The 18,301-nt window shown below is 42.1% G+C and overlaps 1 protein-coding gene across 1 annotated transcript; it reads left to right on the top strand.

Annotated features, from left to right (window-relative positions):
• Positions 1–877: 877 nt before the first annotated feature.
• pik3c3 (phosphatidylinositol 3-kinase, catalytic subunit type 3) lies at positions 878–12,100 on the top strand (the record flags this gene model as incomplete). Its single annotated transcript, XM_079216053.1, has 25 exons — positions 878–942; positions 1,451–1,639; positions 1,899–2,042; positions 2,208–2,337; positions 3,452–3,538; positions 4,217–4,312; positions 4,402–4,473; positions 4,774–4,878; positions 5,540–5,632; positions 5,739–5,924; positions 6,268–6,398; positions 6,844–6,925; positions 7,165–7,232; positions 7,320–7,425; positions 7,560–7,676; positions 7,773–7,904; positions 7,998–8,126; positions 8,310–8,379; positions 8,509–8,573; positions 8,657–8,741; positions 8,832–8,906; positions 8,992–9,160; positions 9,645–9,735; positions 9,888–10,013; positions 11,804–12,100. The coding sequence occupies 25 exons, from the start codon at positions 878–880 to the stop codon at positions 11,816–11,818; spliced, it is 2,628 nt and encodes an 875-aa protein (XP_079072179.1). The 3' UTR covers positions 11,819–12,100.
• Between the last annotated feature and the right edge of the window lie 6,201 nt (positions 12,101–18,301).

The following is an 18,301-nucleotide window of genomic DNA, read 5'->3' as shown; positions in this document are numbered from 1 at the left end:
AATATGGATATTGCTCAGTAAAGGTGCTTCTAAACTGTTTCATGTTATGATCATTCAACTATATTGACTGGGAAAATGTAAATAAACAAATGTGTATAATGATGCATGCTCTATGCCAACATGGACTCTTAATACAACAAATATACTTTCAAGGGTGAAAGAAAAACTTTAACAAAAGATAATAATTATAATTACTGCAAAAATACATCATGAACTGAAACGATAATAATAATGACAACAACAATAATAATAACAATAATACGTTCAAATAAAAAGAGGAAATATATAATAAGACGTGTATATGTAATATATATAATATTTATTGTATTTTTTATTTTGTTTATTTATGTGGCTCAGGACCACGATCACGTCAAAATAATGCTTTATCAACTTTTACACTCTTGGGTGCACTGTGCCTTTAATAGGCATGCTATTATAAACCACGCCCCTTTCTACTTCCGTCTTGCTCCAATCAGACTCGACGAATCAAACTCCGATACGATAATTCGCTGCCCAGTCTTATCAATCCTACTGCATCGAGAGTTGACTACTTTAGCCTTAACGGTAGATTTTGGCTGCTGCTCTGTTGTTGTACTGTAGCTATCAAAAATATCCAAATCATGCCCGGCGAGACAGCCGTTAAAATAATGTCCTTCCCGTGAACACAGGTACTCAAAGTTATCTTTTTAAACCCGTGTCCGGACTGATAACGTAACTGTGCGCGTGAGCAACGGTTTAAACGGGGTTCCGGGGAGTGTTTTCGAGCCGAGGCCTTGTCGCAAAACACAACTGCTCGCAAAGTCTCGTATAACCGACCGGGATTTCATGTTGAAGCCGTCAGGTTTCTGGTTCAAGTTTAGTGTCTCCCCGTCGGAAGATGGACACTGATAAATTCAACTATGTTTACAGTTGTGACCTGGATATCAACGTTCAACTTAAGATGTAAGTTTAGTACTTGATGTGTGACTAATCTGTCTTGTGACTTGACAGGATGCTTGCTATGGTTGTGTGTGTGTGTGTGTGTGTGTGTGTGTGTGTGTGTGTGTGTGTGTGTGTGTGTGTGTGTGTGTGTGTGTGTGTGTGTTGGAAAGCCACTGTCTATTTACAAGTGTTTCCTGACTTTAAACCATGACTGTTTATCAAATCAAACAGTTAACTTAAGTAAATGTCACATTCATCATTACAAATCCCAAAAGGATGTATTAAAGTAGTTTGGAGATGTAGTCTGACCTTGTAATGAAACAGTACAATTAATCATGAGTCTATGAACAGACAATTATAATAAGTTCATGTTTAAGGGAAAACGCAAACCTTCCAAGGAAAAAGTTCCCAGATTTTGACTTGTTTGCAAAGGAGCTAGTTGGAGCACCCTTAAAAACATCACCCTTAAAAACATGTGTGTTTCTCTCCTTCCTCCCCGCCCTACTCGTTCTTGTTTCTGCTCTTCCAGAGGAAGTCTAGAGGGGAAACGAGAGCAGAAGAGCTACAAAGGCCTGCTCGAAGACCCGATGCTGCGGTTCTCTGGCCTCTACCAGGAGAACTGCTCGGACCTCTACGTCACCTGCCAGGTGTTTGCTGAAGGGAAACCTCTCGCCCTGCCAGTTCGCACCTCGTACAAAGCCTTCAGCACGCGTTGGAAGTGAGCATTAACCTTCTCTTTCTTTGTGACTCTTTGTGACATCAAATTAAACAGTTATCCTTCAAAAAAAACTTCTCTGCAATGTTTATTAGAATATTGTTGCCATCAAAACCGACCTCCCTCATTGTGCCCTATTTATGTTTACCATCTTCAGCGCTGAAAAGATACAAATAATTTTCCTGGAGTTACATTTCAGTTCCTCAGACCCTTATCTCCTTCTTCCTACCCTCTCTATCCTCTCTCCTGCTGTCCTGCGCAGCTGGAACGAGTGGCTGCGGCTGCCAGTCAAGTACCCAGACCTTCCCCAAAGTGCCCAGGTTGCTCTCACAGTGTGGGACGTCTATGGGCCCGGCAGAGCCGTTCCCGTTGGAGGAACCACTGTCACCTTGTTTGGCAAATACGGGTGAGTCTAAACTCTCACTGCTGCTTGTTGTTTGTTACTGATACAATGTTATAAAGTTATGTGTTTTACTACCAGGTTGAACGATCAGCTTTGATCACAGCTAAAACAACAGCCAAAAAACACAGATATGTGGAAAGTAAAACACCCCCTCCTGTTTTCTTCTAGTATGTTCCGACAAGGGATGCATGACCTGAAGGTTTGGCCGGGTGTGGAGGGGGATGGAGGAGAGCCGACCACCACACCAGGACGCACCAGCAGCAGCCTGACAGAGGACCAGATGGGGAGGCTCGCCAAGGTACAATACTCTATGTGGGTGGACAGGAGAACCGGGTTAAGGATTGGGGAGGACAGGATGTTGTGCATGTGTGACTTAATGACTGAAAGGGATATTAAGGGAAAGATATATGATGATGGAGCGTGAACAAGAAACATTGTGTGTACGTAAAGGAGAGAACCCCACAGATACAAAGTGGTGTCTATACCATCATCTGTTCCAGGGCCCTGACCTGCAGGTACTCAGTGATGTGAGTAAAAGTGGAGGAGTTAGTGTTGGCAATGCAGACTGTGTATGTGTGTGAAGAAGGCCTTGGTCCAAATGTATTTGCAAATCACTCGTATCCTTCAATTAGGATTACCTCGTGAGGACAATCCAGACTCTGTCTGGGAAGTTTACATTACGGATTTAAACATCCTTCCTTCATCTGTTAAATCCCTGAACTCTTTGCATTGCTCTGGGTGGGAAACCTGTGTGTTGTAGAAACCCATTTAGTGCATTTACAAATACACTTTGACCCAGATTTTGGCGTGAACACTTGTCTGTCAAGGTGTACGGCTGCATTCTTGAGAGCATCACACACATTCATTTAGAGGTTTTCTGCTGTTGCCATCTGTCAGTATATTTTGTGTAAGTGTGTGCATGTTTATGTGGACACACAAACAAGTTTGTCAACTTGTTGCAACTTTTTTGGAATATTTAGTGGAAAGCGACAGGGATTTCATTTCATTTTAACGTCATCTGATTGGATTTTTGTGCAGTTGACTTAATCACATCCAATGTTTTTTCTCGGCTGCTACCAGTTCATATGTTGTTTTTAAGAGTGAGTACTAATTCTAACCAGCTGAGTTGTGGGCTTTCTGTTCATGGCCAAATATGTGCTCACATTCCCGACACCCACACTGAGGGATGAGTGGATTGGCTGCAGAGTGTGTGTGTCCGGAGGTGCTGGATTGGCTGCTGCCACTGGATCTGTGCATGATTGGTTGCGCTGTTTTCACATCAGCCACCATGCTGTGACCCGTTCTGCTGAAACCTCAAACTCTTTATTTTTTGGTATTTTTGGTAGACCTTTTCCTCATTACCGTCCCCTCTTTCTTCCTCCTCCTTTCTCGCTTTCTCTCTCTCCATCCAGCTGACGAAGGCCCATCGACAGGGCCACATGGTGAAGGTTGACTGGCTGGACCGTCTGACCTTCAGAGAGATTGAGATGATCAACGAGGTGAGTGGGTTTAGCTGGATTGTGTTTCAAAACGGCAGTTTTTTGTTTCCCAAGTGGAAAAGTAAATGTTGCTCCAAGCTGAAGTATCTCAACAGCTACTTGATGGATAACTTGAATAGTGCCTAGAGGAGGAATCTTCAGGACTCTCCCTGACCTTTCCTCTAGCGCCACCATATGGTTGATCATCTTTGTGTGTGGAATGTCTTCTCTGGATTGCCATTAAATTTGATCTGTTTGGCTAACCCTCAACTTTCATCTAGCACCACCATCAGGTCCAAACTCATGACATTACCATCAGTACTCTAGTCTTTACTAAAATTCTAAACATGGTGAATGTTATACCAGCTTAACATGCTAATGTTAGCATTAAGTTAGAAGCACAACTGAGCTGCTAGCATTGCTGTGGACTCTTTGTCTTGTAATATGATCTAAACATGATTGCATAGTTCTACATGCAATCATGAAACCGATCTCCATGACGTCGATAATTATCATTTTGACTTGCAAAGTACAGACAAGTCTCAACTGGCGTTGTCTGCTGATGTGGGAGGAATGCAGCGGCTATTTCAGTAGTGGCCTAAAAGATGCGTGTGTCATGCACAAATGTTTTCACAGTTGTCTTTTACCAACTGTTGTCTTTTGAGTTGAATTTAAATGTCTTCATGTGTGTTTCTGCAGAGTGAGAAACGCAGCTCGAACTTCATGTACCTCATGGTGGAGTTCCCCCGTGTCAAAACAAATGACAAGGAATACAGTATTGTCTACTATGAAAAGGTATTTTTTCACATTTACATGCATATGTATCAACAATGTGTATTTTAAAGTGCCAGCTGATTGGTGTATCTCACTCTGTCCCCATTTAGGATGGAGACGATGCATCATCTGTTCCTACCAGCTGCGACATCGTCAAAGTTCCTGACCCACAGATGGGGATGGTGAGAGACACACACACACATATATATATATATATATATATATATATATATATATATATATATATATATATATATATATATATATATATATATATATATATATATATATATATATAAACCCACTTAAACTGTGGAAAAAATGCATTTACGATTGCTTTGATATTGTTGATAATGTACATAATAAATAATTTAGCACAATGTGAATTTCATGTACAAATAAAACAATAATTTAGCATGCTTAAATTATAGTGTATTTATATCTATACATGCAGTATTTTCCAATTCATGTTCTTCCTACAGGAGAACCTGGTTGAGAGCAAGCATCACAAACTGGCTCGTAGCCTCCGCAGTGGGCCCTCGGATCACGACCTGAAGCCCAACGCTGCCACACGCGACCAGCTTAATGTAAGCAACACGCAGTCTCTAGTTTTATATAATGTCCTTTTGTAATTGAATCCAACAGTAGAAAGTTAGCAAGTCTATTTATGTATATTTTTCAGGAGCCGATGTCACACAGTGCTTCACAATAGTACAGACATAAAATATAGACTTAAGAATAGTAGAAACGGCATAAATAGAAATAGTATTATTAATAGAAATAGTATTATCATAATAGCGCCTCTGTAAAGGTGCTAGCCAAATGTTGAATACATCTACTCCTATCAAATAACAGAAGAATTCACATTAAGTTCTTGAAAAGTCGGGAAACGACAGTTATTAAATCAACCAATGAGTACTCCAGCAGTATCCCTGGTGGTTACATTGAATGAACGTATGAATTGAATGAAGCTCTGGCTTTGAATTCCTGGGAATTTTACCGACGCTTTGACTGTAACTCGTACACAGATATAGATAATTCATATGCAGCCGTCTTCTTTTCCTTGCAAGTCAAAGTGCCTCCATTACCTTTCTTTTTAAAAGATGATCCCAGATGTCATTCATTTAATAAACAAGTTAAAATGTCCGCTTACGTCACATTCTTCTTATTGCTTGTAATCCCTAGATAATTATTTTCTATGTCTGCTTTATAAATGACTGAAATGTATTTGTTTGTATGCACCACCAGATCATTGTGAGCTACCCCCCCACCAAGCAGCTGAGCTCTGAAGAGCAGGACCTGGTGTGGAAGTTCAGATACTACCTCACCACACAGGAGAAGGTGGGTGTGTTTCTTATATTCTGCTCCACTATAACCAAGTCTGCTGAAGTCTCAATCCTCTTCTCTTTCCTGTTCAATGCCTCCTCCTCCTCTTCCTCCTCTACAGGCCCTCACAAAGTTCCTCAAGTGTGTCAACTGGGATCTGCCCCAGGAGGCCAAGCAGGCTCTGGAGCTGCTGGGGAAGTGGAGGCCGATGGATGTGGAGGACTCCCTGGAGCTGCTGTCCTCCCAGTTCACCAACCCGACTGTTAGACGCTACGCTGTGGCACGCCTGCAGCAGGCAGATGACGAGGTAGGCGTAGGAGTGTATATACACCTGTGTGGGTGGATGATGATGATGACTCTCTGTGTGTATACAACGTTTAAGTCTCTTGAGACAAAGCTTTATACCAAAGTTTGTTTTCCAAAGTATACTTATGCATAGTTATGATTGAGGGATTGCCTCTACATGGCTCTCAACATGGCCAAAGCCTCTCAGGCCTCTCAACATAGTTGTTTGCTTCTATATCAATGCTCTGAACATCGAATTTACCTTTTTAAATGAACACGTGTTTAATGATTTTGTTTAAACCTGAGCTTTGAATGCCAAATGTGAAGTACTTTGTGAATAAACTCTCCGTCTCCTCTTTCGCTAGGACCTACTGATGTATCTCCTCCAGCTGGTCCAGGCGCTCAAGTACGAGAACTTCAGTGATATTGTGGGCGGCCTGGAGCCAGGCAGCAAGAAAGACAGCCAGGGACTTTCAGATGAGTCGACAATGGACAGGTCAGTACTTGGATGAAAAGTAGTATCAGCTCCTCCGTCTGTGGATCATAAATAAGTCAGCACTGCGAGCAGCTTTGACAGAAGCAAGACACATGTGGCGGTTCTGTTGTTGTGTAAAATATTACACTGAGAAGCAAAACGTTTGGTGGACCTCCAAGGGATTTTTTTTTTTCCTGTTTTGTTTTTACGGCCTAGATCTAAATTTATCCCAGTAGTTTCGACATTGCAGAATTTGATTATTTTCTTTTCAGAGGCTGTAATGAACTCTTAGGGTATTATGATTTTACTGGCGTGACTCTGTGGCGTTCCGGCCAGAATCTGGAGGCGGAGCTCTGACAGTCGTTACTGAACACACACCATCTCATCAGTTTGCGTAAAAGTACCCTTAAAGTTTTCGTTTCCATTGTCTCCGACTGTTGATTGTTTCTTTTCACACTTTCTGTAGTTCCCAGGTCCTGCCTGGCACATCTGGCCCTTCCACTGCCACGCAGAAAGGCAAGGAAGTTGCAGACAGCGAGAGTCAAGAGGTAAGGAAGTCAAAATGTCACTGAAGAGAAAAGTAGAGCAGGAAAGAAACTATCCGTTAGGTGATGCAGTTTGAACCTGAAAATCCGCACATGGCACATGGACAACCACCAGTTTTTGAAGCAATAGGGAGTCAAAAACACAGTATTGTGCCAAAAAAGTCCAATAAAGGGGGGAGGATATATAATATTTTAGTTTCAGCCTGGCATTGACGTCTTCTTGTGTCTGGATCTCTTTGTAGCAAGACTTGTGCACATTTCTCATCTCCCGTGCTTGCAAGAACTCCACACTTGCCAACTATTTGTATTGGTGAGTAGCAGTTCAAATCCGCTTAGTTTATTATTTCTAAAAATGTCCTTGTGTTTCTATTCATCTGTGTGCGTGTTTCTTCTTCAGGTATGTGATCGTGGAGTGTGAGGATCAGGACACCCAGCAGAGAGATCCTAAGACACACGAGATGTACCTGAACGTCATGAGGAGGTTCAGTCAGGCTTTACTCAAGGTCAGCAAATTATATGGATATAGAATACAAAGTTATCAAAATGTCAGACTTTTATCTTTAACACATGTCTGCATCAATATCCGTTTAGGTACAACTCATACTATCTATTTTTTTTTAATTCCCTTTCCCTCTAGGGCGATAAGAGCGTGAGGGTGATGCGGTCGCTGTTGGCTTCCCAGCAGACGTTCGTAGACCGACTGGTGCAGCTGATGAAAGCCGTGCAAAGGGAGAGCGGAAATCGCAAGAAGAAGGTAACAACGGAATACCTACGCATGCAAAGCCTTGCTAAACCTTTACAATATAGTGTTGTGAGTCGTGTTAACAGCAGCGTCCCCGTGTGTCTGCAGACGGAGAGGCTGCAGGCTCTGCTGGCTGACAACGAGAAGGTGAATCTTTCAGAGATCGAGCCGATTCCTCTTCCTCTGGAGCCCCAGATCAGGATCAGAGGCATCGTCCCCGAGACAGCCACGCTCTTCAAGGTACAGAAAGAGTAGCTTTCATCCTCACAAATCTCTTTATCATCCGTTCTGCAAATTGTTCTTGATCTTTTCCCCTCTGTGTGTTTGTGGCAGAGCGCTCTGATGCCAGCGAAGCTGATCTTCAAGGCTGAGGATGGAGCCATGTACCCCGTTATTTTCAAACATGGAGACGATCTGAGGCAGGATCAGCTCATCCTTCAGATCATCTCGCTCATGGACAAAGTAAGATTGCTCTTAAACTGGTTTATTAAGGGGAATCGGTGGTGGTTCTTGTTTGATTTGATTCGACCACCTGCCACTTAGTGATGTATCTCTTTGGAGTTTCTTTTCTGCTGTAAACATCTTCTTAATTAGCAGAGCTTTTTGTGTAATGTTGTAAAATATATATAATTTGTTGGCTTCTAGCTGTTGAGGAAAGAGAATTTGGACCTGAAGTTGACGCCTTACAAAGTATTGGCCACCAGCACCAAGCACGGTGAGAAGTCGTCACTCATCACTCCCATATAAACACAATAAATACAAGTTAATGTGCTAAATATTTGGTAAAAACATCAAATTGGTTTTATTACTGCTCTAACTAAAAGTAATTATATTCTTTTTCCAGGTTTTATGCAGTTTGTTCAGTCTGTTCCTGTTGCTGAAGTCCTGGCTACTGAAGGCAACATCCAGGTGAGCAGAGGCGTAGAAACGATCCAAATAAGATGACTAACGACGTAATCTGTCCTTTTGTTCACCTTGTTTTATTTCCACAGAGCTTCTTCAGGAAGCACGCCCCGAGTGAAAAGGGACCCTACGGCATCAGCTCGGAGGTGATGGACACCTACGTCAAGAGCTGCGGTGAGTCAGAGCTAACTGGGCCATGTTGGATCTGTTGGTATGCTCTACCTGCAGAAAACAGTCTAACCCTCTCTCCCTGCATCCTTCCAGCTGGGTACTGTGTCATAACATACATCCTCGGAGTGGGAGACAGACACTTGGACAATCTGCTACTGACAAAGACCGGTGAGGCAAACAGATACTGGTTTATTATTATGATTATCCTATTTTATGGAGCAGTTTTTGAATATTATCTCCTCTCTTCATTCAGGGAAGCTCTTCCACATCGACTTCGGCTATATCCTGGGTCGAGACCCCAAACCGCTGCCCCCACCCATGAAGCTGAGCAAAGAGATGGTGGAGGGGATGGGAGGCATGCAGAGCGAGCAGTACCAGGAGTTCAGGAAGCAGTGCTACACCGCCTTCCTGCACCTCAGGAGGTGAGGGGCCGGACACACAAGAAAACAGAAATTACTACATTATTTTTTTGGAGAGGACAGTCATGTTTTTAACCCTTTTTTTTTTATATATTTTTTTGTTGGTTTAAGTTGTAGGCGTCTAGAAATTGGACAAAAATAAATAAAGGTCCACTACATGCATGCTGTGATGAATTATGTGTTTCCACCTGATTTGTATACCAGTTTTTTTGTTTGATTTCAGCCTTTGGTTTAAAGGAGAAATATTCAGCATTTAGAGAATTAATATAGAAGCAAACAACTATTATCTATGTAAAAAAAAAACAAGAAAAAAAAACACACTGTTGGCTCTCTCCGCACTTTTGTCTGCACCGTTAGCACCACTAGATGCAACAAAACAAGTCAAATGTATTGTATGTGCAAATAAAGGTGTTTCTGGTCCTGAGCACATTACCCCATAAATTGAACTATTAAAGTAAAAGTGTCCTCCTTCCGTCCATTTCTTCAGATACTCCAACCTGATCCTGAATCTGTTCTCTCTCATGGTGGATGCCAATATTCCTGATATCGCCTTGGAGCCTGACAAGACCGTTAAGAAGGTATGTTTGTTAATACTGGACAAGGAATACGTTTAGGGGGTCACACCAGATTGATGGAGGAGTCATTTATCAGAGCACTTTAGATGGAGCCAAGTAATTACACTGGTGCATCTTGAATCATGTTTAAAATGGACCTCAATCTTTTCCTTCAGGTGCAGGACAAGTTCAGATTGGACCTGTCGGACGAGGAGGCCGTCCATTACATGCAGAGTCTGATTGATGAGAGCGTGGGCGCTCTGTTTGCTGCTGTGGTCGAGCAGATACACAAGTTTGCTCAGGTACTCAAACACACAGTAAACTCACAGCGTAATGACTATACTGGCATCACTGAATATTTATATAATATACTATGAATTGTGTACCCATTTAACATTAGCATAAATCAGTCATTGTCGTTTACAAGTGCGATTACTTTGGTGAGATTGAAAACAAATGTGGTTAGGTTTTGATCATTTTCCAGGCGATAAAGCAACCATTTAGATTATCAGTATGTGATCAGTTCACTTAAACAACGCACATTTGGACGTTTTTTTCTTAGCTGTGAGGAGCTTCTGGCTGCGAGAGATCGACCGGTTGGCGTGAGAGAAGCATATTTCAACAGTGTTTGTGTATTTACTCTCACTGCCAGAAGGGATAGACACATGTCTGCACTGCATGTTTAGCCATGGGGTATTAAAAAATACTGATGGATTAAATCAACAACCACCAAATTGGTGAGAGATAGATAACCAACTAGCAAGCAGACAGACGGGTTGGTTTCCTCTCTAGATTAACTCATATTTATATATTTACTCCCTGTGCAGACCTTTGTTTACTCTTTTGGCAGCGAGTTATTACAAAAACACTGTCGACATGTGCTTCTGTATGCTGGTCCAAACCTGCAGGTGCACCGTTATGCAGTTCCCTATTGCGGAACCATTACATCTTGAGACACCACAAAGTCATTTAAAAATGTTTCTCATATGCGAGTCAGTGATGGCTGATGGACATACATTAATTGTAGCACGAATACAATTTCATCTGATCCGGAAGTGAATAAATGGGCGAGGCGAACAAGATTGAAAAGAATAATCAGATTTACAAACCTCAGCTAATTTGTATTACTTACAATCATTCAAATGACAAAATTGGAGGAATCTTCAGTCCAGTTCAACACACTGCAACTTAAAATTACACATGAAATTGACAAAACACAAGCAAATTAAGAAAACCACTTCAACATATTTGTACATAAGTTCTACAGAACTAGGCGTGGCCGGTTTTCCATTACATCCAGAGATCCAGTTATGTGGAACAGCTTTTCTGCTTCACGTCGGTCACTTCTTAATTCTGAAAAAAAGAAGATAGTCTATGACGGAGTACATTGAATGAGGCATGATCGTGTAAATATTTATTGTAATCCTTGTTTGAAAGTGTATTTTCATTCTTTTAGATTATTTTGCTTTTACAAGCCCTCAAGTTTCTTCTCACAACACCTTTGCATTTTGTTATGTTCTTGTGTATTTCTTCTCTCTTGTTTTATTATATGCATAAATGACTGAAGAACTCAATTTGACAACACATGCACAGTGCTCAGAAAAAACAGCTGCAAATAGAGAATATAGAAGCTGCTGCAAGTAGCACAAACGACAAGGGAAAGTGTTTCCAGGGAAAACTATAAAGTGATGCACATGCACAAGATTGTTGTTGAAGTCGGCTGAACGCAAGTGGTGAAAATAAGCCAAATTATACCTTTTTGCTGGCAAAGCGTGTCCTTCCTGCATCACGTTCTAGTGTCTCCTAGAAACGGTTTCCGTTGTCGCGTGAGCTTCTTACGCCATTTGTTTGGGGTTGTGTTTCCTGTGTGGAGCTCTCAAGCCATCGCACATTATTTATCTTTGTGGGTTTAATTGTGAAACATGTTCTTTGATGGCTTATCTGTTTAAAGCACATTTCATCTCCAACTGTTGATTTTACCTCTGCATCAGATATACTGAAGCCAGTGTCATTTAATGATGTAAAAACACATTGTATTGAGCCACTATCTATTCTGTTAAATCTAAGAAACTTTGTTCCCCTCACTATTCAGTACTGGCGCAGATGAGCAGAACAGAGAGGCTGAACTGCATCGAACTTTTGCAGCAGGAGCAACTGATGGTATGGCTTTGACTCGACGGACGCCGTGTGTGTGTGTGTGTGTGTGTGTGTGTGTGTGTATGAAAGAAAGAAACCCAATGACACTGTTAAAAAGGCCAAGATTGCACTGCCAACCTTTTCCCGCAAGATGGTTGAACAAGGACATGCGGTCCTTGTTTGCTTATGTGTATATAATGTATATTAATTATTAAATGAATGAATGAAGTGTATGGCCAAATAAAGACTGTTGATACAAGTGAACGCTCCGGACATTTGTTTGTGTTTTTCATCATTTAAGCCCAAAGTCGTGCTGCTAAGCAGCGTTCATGGCGCGCGGCGCGCTTCTTAAATTGAGCATTGCTGACCATCTGTGGACGGTCGTACCGTCGACGCTGGGGGTCGAACCTCCAGAGGCTTGGTGAGTCACAGAGAGAGTGACTAAGCATTTCCTGCCAGACATAGAAAGAAGAGCGCATTCATTTATTTCCTAAAATATATTCTATTCTGACGAGTGGGTTCCTCTTGTGGAGTAACTCTTGTGTGTTCTAAGCAGCCACAGATGAACTTGAAAAGAAACTCAGGAAAACCTTAATACTCAATAGAACAAAGACAATTTAGAGCTTTACTACTACTTTTTTTAAACTTGTTTTTAATTAGAAGTAGTCCAATAACAATTTTAACAGTCTTGGCAAAAACCTACTGCTCTCTATCACTAATTATAAAAGGTGCATTTCAAGTGCAAAAATTATCTGAAATTATAACGACTAGAAACAAGCCGCACACGGAAATAGCAGAAATTAAAAGAAAAGGGTCGCCCGTGTTCCAGCTCCGCTGTTGTGTAGTCAGGGGCTCATTTGCAAATGCCAGCTTCTTGCTTCATACATTAATCTCTCCACAAGCAAAATAAGCACTAATCTTATTAATAAAAGCCACACACACACACACACTGGCTCGTACACGGAGCTTTGGATAACCCCCAAGGTCTCTGTGGACTCTGGAGAAGTTAGAGAGGGGAAACAAACAATGCTGGAGGGCCAAAACCCCCAAATGCTCCCCAATGTTGCGGAAAGAATGCAACACCAGCAAAACAGAAGGCTGAAAAGCGAGATGTCAAGATGTTGCTCGATTTCACGCAGGAGGCCGGATGAGGTGTCGGTCACGGGTAAGAGGCGGCGAAGCGCCGAAGGGGCAACTGTGAGTCAGAAAGCCCGATGAACGATAGAAGAACTGTCCTCTGTTATCACCTCGGGCGGGTGGGGGTGGCACGTGGGGGGTCAGGCGTTCTTGTTCATGAAGCTCATGGTTTGGACGGGCCAATTGAGAGTCACTGGACCTCGGCACAAAAAGGCAGCGGGGGAAGAACCGCAACCAGATTTAGATTTTTCACTGAATCAGTTGTACATACACAGAAAAACAGCTCCTTTTGGACATGTATACTACAATAAACTATTTCTGCTTCATTGGGGATTCTCGCTCACCAGTCGATACTCTGACTCATATCGAACAAGCAGGCAGAAGAATGTGCTTATACGTTTAAAATGGGGAGCCATCGATGGCAGACACCACCGAACAGAATTACATGATGGAGGTCATCTGGCGGCTCGCAATATCGGGTCAGGACCTTTCATCTTGCTGGTAATGGACGCCATTCGAGGCCAATAAGAAATGAATGTCAGAGGTCAAGTACAGACATCCATTAACTTGCTCACAGACATTTCATCAAGGTAAGCGTTTGCTGTCGTGGGGTTTGACCTTCACTGCGGCCGACTGACGCTCAAGACATCAACTTGCTTGTTGTGTCCAGCTAACAGCAACCCAAAACCACTAAGTATTGCTTTTTGTTTATTCGCAGTTTGTGGGATAAATTCCACAGATATCTTTGAATGAAACAAAACCATTGCTAGATTGTTTTAGGCAGACATGATGTTGGTATTTGAGAGTCCAAGCCCCGTCCTCCAACTCTTCCTGGGGAGTCGCAAGGCCTCCCAGGCCGGATGAGATATGACATCCTTCCATTGGACGAGGAGTCCAAGTGGCATCCAAATAAGTTCCAGGAACTCAACTGTCCCCTTTCAACACCCCAAAATGATTTGGGCCGCTTAATTGTCATTGCCCAACGTTTATAGTTTCATAGAGCAACACTCATGGTAATTTGGCTCTCAGTCTTTGAGTCCGTTAGTCTCATCAGAACAGAAGTGGGATGCTGATACCCGAGTTGGGGCTTTGCTCGAGCTTCATCCCTCCGGTGTCCCAGTACGCTGCCCCTGGGCTGGGGTCTTGATGGAGAGGATCACCGGTGTGTGTCGAGGTCTGGTTTTGGTTCGAGGAGGATTCTACGGAGATTTGGTCGTCAGCAAATTCCAGGTGGATGTCTCCCGGGTCGATGGGGGCCGAGGGGAGGGGGAGCACAGACACTGGATCCCGACCGGACGCCTTAACGAAAGAATTAAGATGACAAATGTGTCATAACAGGCGGTTGATTTTGAAACAATGAACTCTGAGACGAGTAAAAACAGAAAATAAAACAAACTGGAATCTTGGGTGGATTTTCCTCGGGTGCTGCCGTGTCGCTTGGTCTGCTCAGAAACACAGTGAGAAGTGGAAGAAGCAGCAGAGAAGTCAGCCCGATTCCCAGAAACAACGCAGGCAGCGGCCCTGAGGAGAAAACACAGTACAGGTCGAGCCAACCGCTGCCCCAACAAACATCCAACACTGCAGAGATTCACACGCAGGGTGAACAAGAGGAATCAACAGTGAAGCTGCAGAATGAGACGGAGCCCTTTGCACAAAGCCCTCTGAACTGGATCTTAACCTTTGACACAATGCATGATCGTCCCTTTATTAAGTTTGAATTATTAACCAAAAACAAACCAGTATTTACCAAGAAAAAGGCAAAGATTGAATAAATCAGAGCACATAATCAATTAATTGCCCATTGTTCTAGGGTCATGGATAAATGTTGCGATTGTTAAATGTGAGATTTCTTGGTGTAAGACGTAGATTATCGACCCTTAATATCTTTCCAGCAGAACGTAGCTTAAGTAGTTATGCAACGAGCAAAACCTTCTCTCATAAAGTAACTTAAACAGCTTAGGGCGTTTACACATGTGGGAGGATTGTCAGAAAGCCTCTGGGATGGTCTTCATCAAGATGGCTGATTCAAGGCCTGAGCTGAACATGAACAACGCCAGTAGAGGGCAGTACACCGAACGAAACTGAAAGAGGTATAATATTGTGTGTTGTGATCGGAGGAGCTGGACAACGCAAATGATTATCTTGTGTTTACTGCAACAAACAAAACACTCTTTTTGGAAAACTTTCACACCTTGGAGAAGATGTTGAGAACCTTTATAGAGTGAGAAACTCAGCAATAGTTTTTAAATGTACGGGCAGAACGATTTATGATAATTGCAATTACGATATGGTCTGCAATATTAGAGGGTGTCATACATCTCTGCAGCACGACAGTATTTATTTAAAAATGATACTTGGACATTTTGCCTTTCAAAAATATTTATAAGATTTATCTAAAATGTGCACGACCTGTGAAGTCAAATCAATGTATTGCTTTTTCACGTTTCCTCTTTCATTTTATAGATTATTTTGTTGCATTATAATTGGCACCTTCTCGTTTATTTGATGAACAATATATATAATTGATGTCATATCTTGCAACCACTGGGTTTATACTGTGACCTTCAGGTCCTTCAGGTTGGGAAACATTTCACTCATCAATGGGAGAGGAAATTGCCTTGTTTTTGCACAGTAAAATACTTTTTCGTGATCCATCACGTCCTCTGTGCTGGTTTGTTTCCCTCTTGGGGTTAAATTGTGCTCAAACTTAATGGCGCTCAAGATGCTAAAGGTCATGATGGGATTCAACGTCCTCAAAGCTTCAAAAGTTAAAATGGGATTCGTCTTCAGTTTCCCTCTCACCTGATTTGGAAACCGTCTCGACACACTGAGGGGCAGATTTCGGGGATGCCGCCATGGAGAAGGTCGGGAAGGAGAAGTTGGCCACAGCGCAGTAGTTCTGACCTGGAGCCAAACCGGAGAACTCCACATGGGAAACCGGCTCCTGGGTCCAGACCGTACGGCTCTGCAGGGCCACAAAGCACTCGGCTTCTCAAGACTCAAAATGTAGAAGCAATTCACCGACATTGAGAGGGACCTTTGCATTTAATTTACCTTAAGGATGCCATCATAATCACACAAAAAACTTAACATTTTAATAAACAACAAGGGGATTTTAAATGGCAAAATCTGTGTTTTCTAGTTTTAAATTCAGATTTTATGCTCTTAAAAACAGAGCTAATTGTTCTTTAATTGGGTAAAGTTGCATACCCAAACTAAAAAAGGAGTATATCTGCAACCACAATGTCTATTTTAATAATATTGGTATCAAAATAAACAGTAACAGATGTGTTACTGGTTAAGAGTAAAGAAGATGGCACACAGCACAAATTAAAGTGAAATACTAGGGTCCCCTTCTTAGCGGGACCCTAGAGCCCAAAATTAAAGGGAAGCTCCAAAAATAATGCAGCATCCCATTGCAGGCTTATACAAATATGCATGATTTTACAGTGGGTTCACTTTTTTACAGTTTTACTGGAGCACGTCAGCAGCGTCCACTTCTGAGCGTTCGTTTTCTTAATGAGACTTCTCGACTTTCATCTAGATATGCAGGTTGTTGGCTTTGTAAATATGAATATCAACCTGGTACTCGGATTGATTGAGCTGGTTGTAGACAGTCACTGTGGTCCACGGGTCGATCAGCTCAGAGATGGGACAACACCTCCCCAGAGAGCACCTCCTGTTGGCCGCACAGGGGAACTGCACCTTCACCAGCAGCTGGTCGTCTTTCAAAGAGGCCGAGACCGAAGGAGGACTGAAGGCTGGAGGAGGACAAGGAGAGAGAGGCTGCTCATGTTCATATTTAACATAAAGTTGTGCAACACAGAGACGGGGACCTGCAGCCTCTCTGTACACATGTTTAAAAAACGGTTGTAATGCAGGACCTGCTGACTCTCACTGACTGAAGTCACTGTAGTCAAACTTGCGCGGCAGCATCCAGACCATGGAGATGGGGCTGAGGTGGACGCCCACACGGACCATGTTGTACAGCTCAAAGTTTGAGAAGGCATGCGAGACGTCACAACTGTGGGACGAGACCCAAACGCACCACGGGACGTCGTGCCAGGGGTCCCTGCAACCAGAGTACACACAAGAGTACATGGAAAAGTATGTGCATGAAAGAAACAGACAAAATGTTGAATTTATAGGAATTTTGTGGAATCTATTGTCAAGGTTGACTGTCATCAGCATGTGGCCTCTTGACTTTGTCAGATCGGTTTTACTTCGATGGGCAAAAAAAAAAAAAACTTTAAGACTGATTTTCTAATCAGTAGTTTTCTTTTTGTCTAAATAATGTTGCTTTTCTTCAGCTGTTACGCTTGTTATTGAAATGTATTCCCCTTCCTATATGACATTTTGCTTGAAAAATTAAAAACACTATTATCATCTCAAGCATTATCTTATACTTTTGTAAATGTATTCTAAATGTGCAAATAAAACTACAAAACCTTTTTATCCCCGTTTTTTAATTTTTTTTATTCCTATGCATCATATAATGGCAATTTACTTCCCTTCTCGTGCTTTAAAAGTAAAACAGAAATTCTTATCAAACCATAACTTTAGCACTAAATAGACAATAATGATCAAACATTAAAATGGACTGTTTTTGATCCCACACAGAGAAATTGTAGTGTCACAACATTAAAAGTACTTATTATAGATATGTACCTTTAAAAAACTAGAATAGTATATACACATCATGAGCATCTATTATTCTGACACTATATATATATATATATATATATATATATATATATATATATATATATAAAATATAAAAGTATAAATAATAACCACGTGTATATATACATTTTATGTTTCAATGAAACCTTAAAAACAAAAACAGGTAAAATGTTTTGTGCCTGCAAATAAAGTTTTTGCAAATTGTAGCAACGACATGAAAACGTATGAACTAACAGGATTTGTCTCGCGCACACAGACACACACACACACACACACACACACACACACACACACGCGCACAGACAGCAGGACTTACCCCTGTGTCTTTGTCTGCACGGTATAGGTGGTATTAGGACTAACACTGGGACAATCCCACCGCAGGAGGCATCCTAAGTCCAGTGATTCCACAGCAGTGTAGCAGACTGATCCAGTCGACCCTGGGAGGGTCACACGAAACACACACACCGAAATAGCACGGTCACACCGATGCTCATCAACCCGCTAAGTCTGATGCTCACAACTTTGTTAACACTTTGCAAGCATGAGCACCCGGCGACAGAGAAGTCAAGTAAAAAAACACCTCGACTGCGACATTAACGTCAGCGCTCACCGGTGATCAGCAGAGCGACGACCA

This window comes from Taurulus bubalis, assembly GCF_910589615.1.
Source record: "Taurulus bubalis genome assembly, chromosome: 3".
In the NCBI taxonomy this organism is placed as follows: Eukaryota; Metazoa; Chordata; class Actinopteri; order Perciformes; family Cottidae; genus Taurulus; species Taurulus bubalis.
The sequence above is the reverse complement of the archived record's forward strand: the minus strand, read 5'-3'. Positions and strand labels throughout refer to the sequence as shown.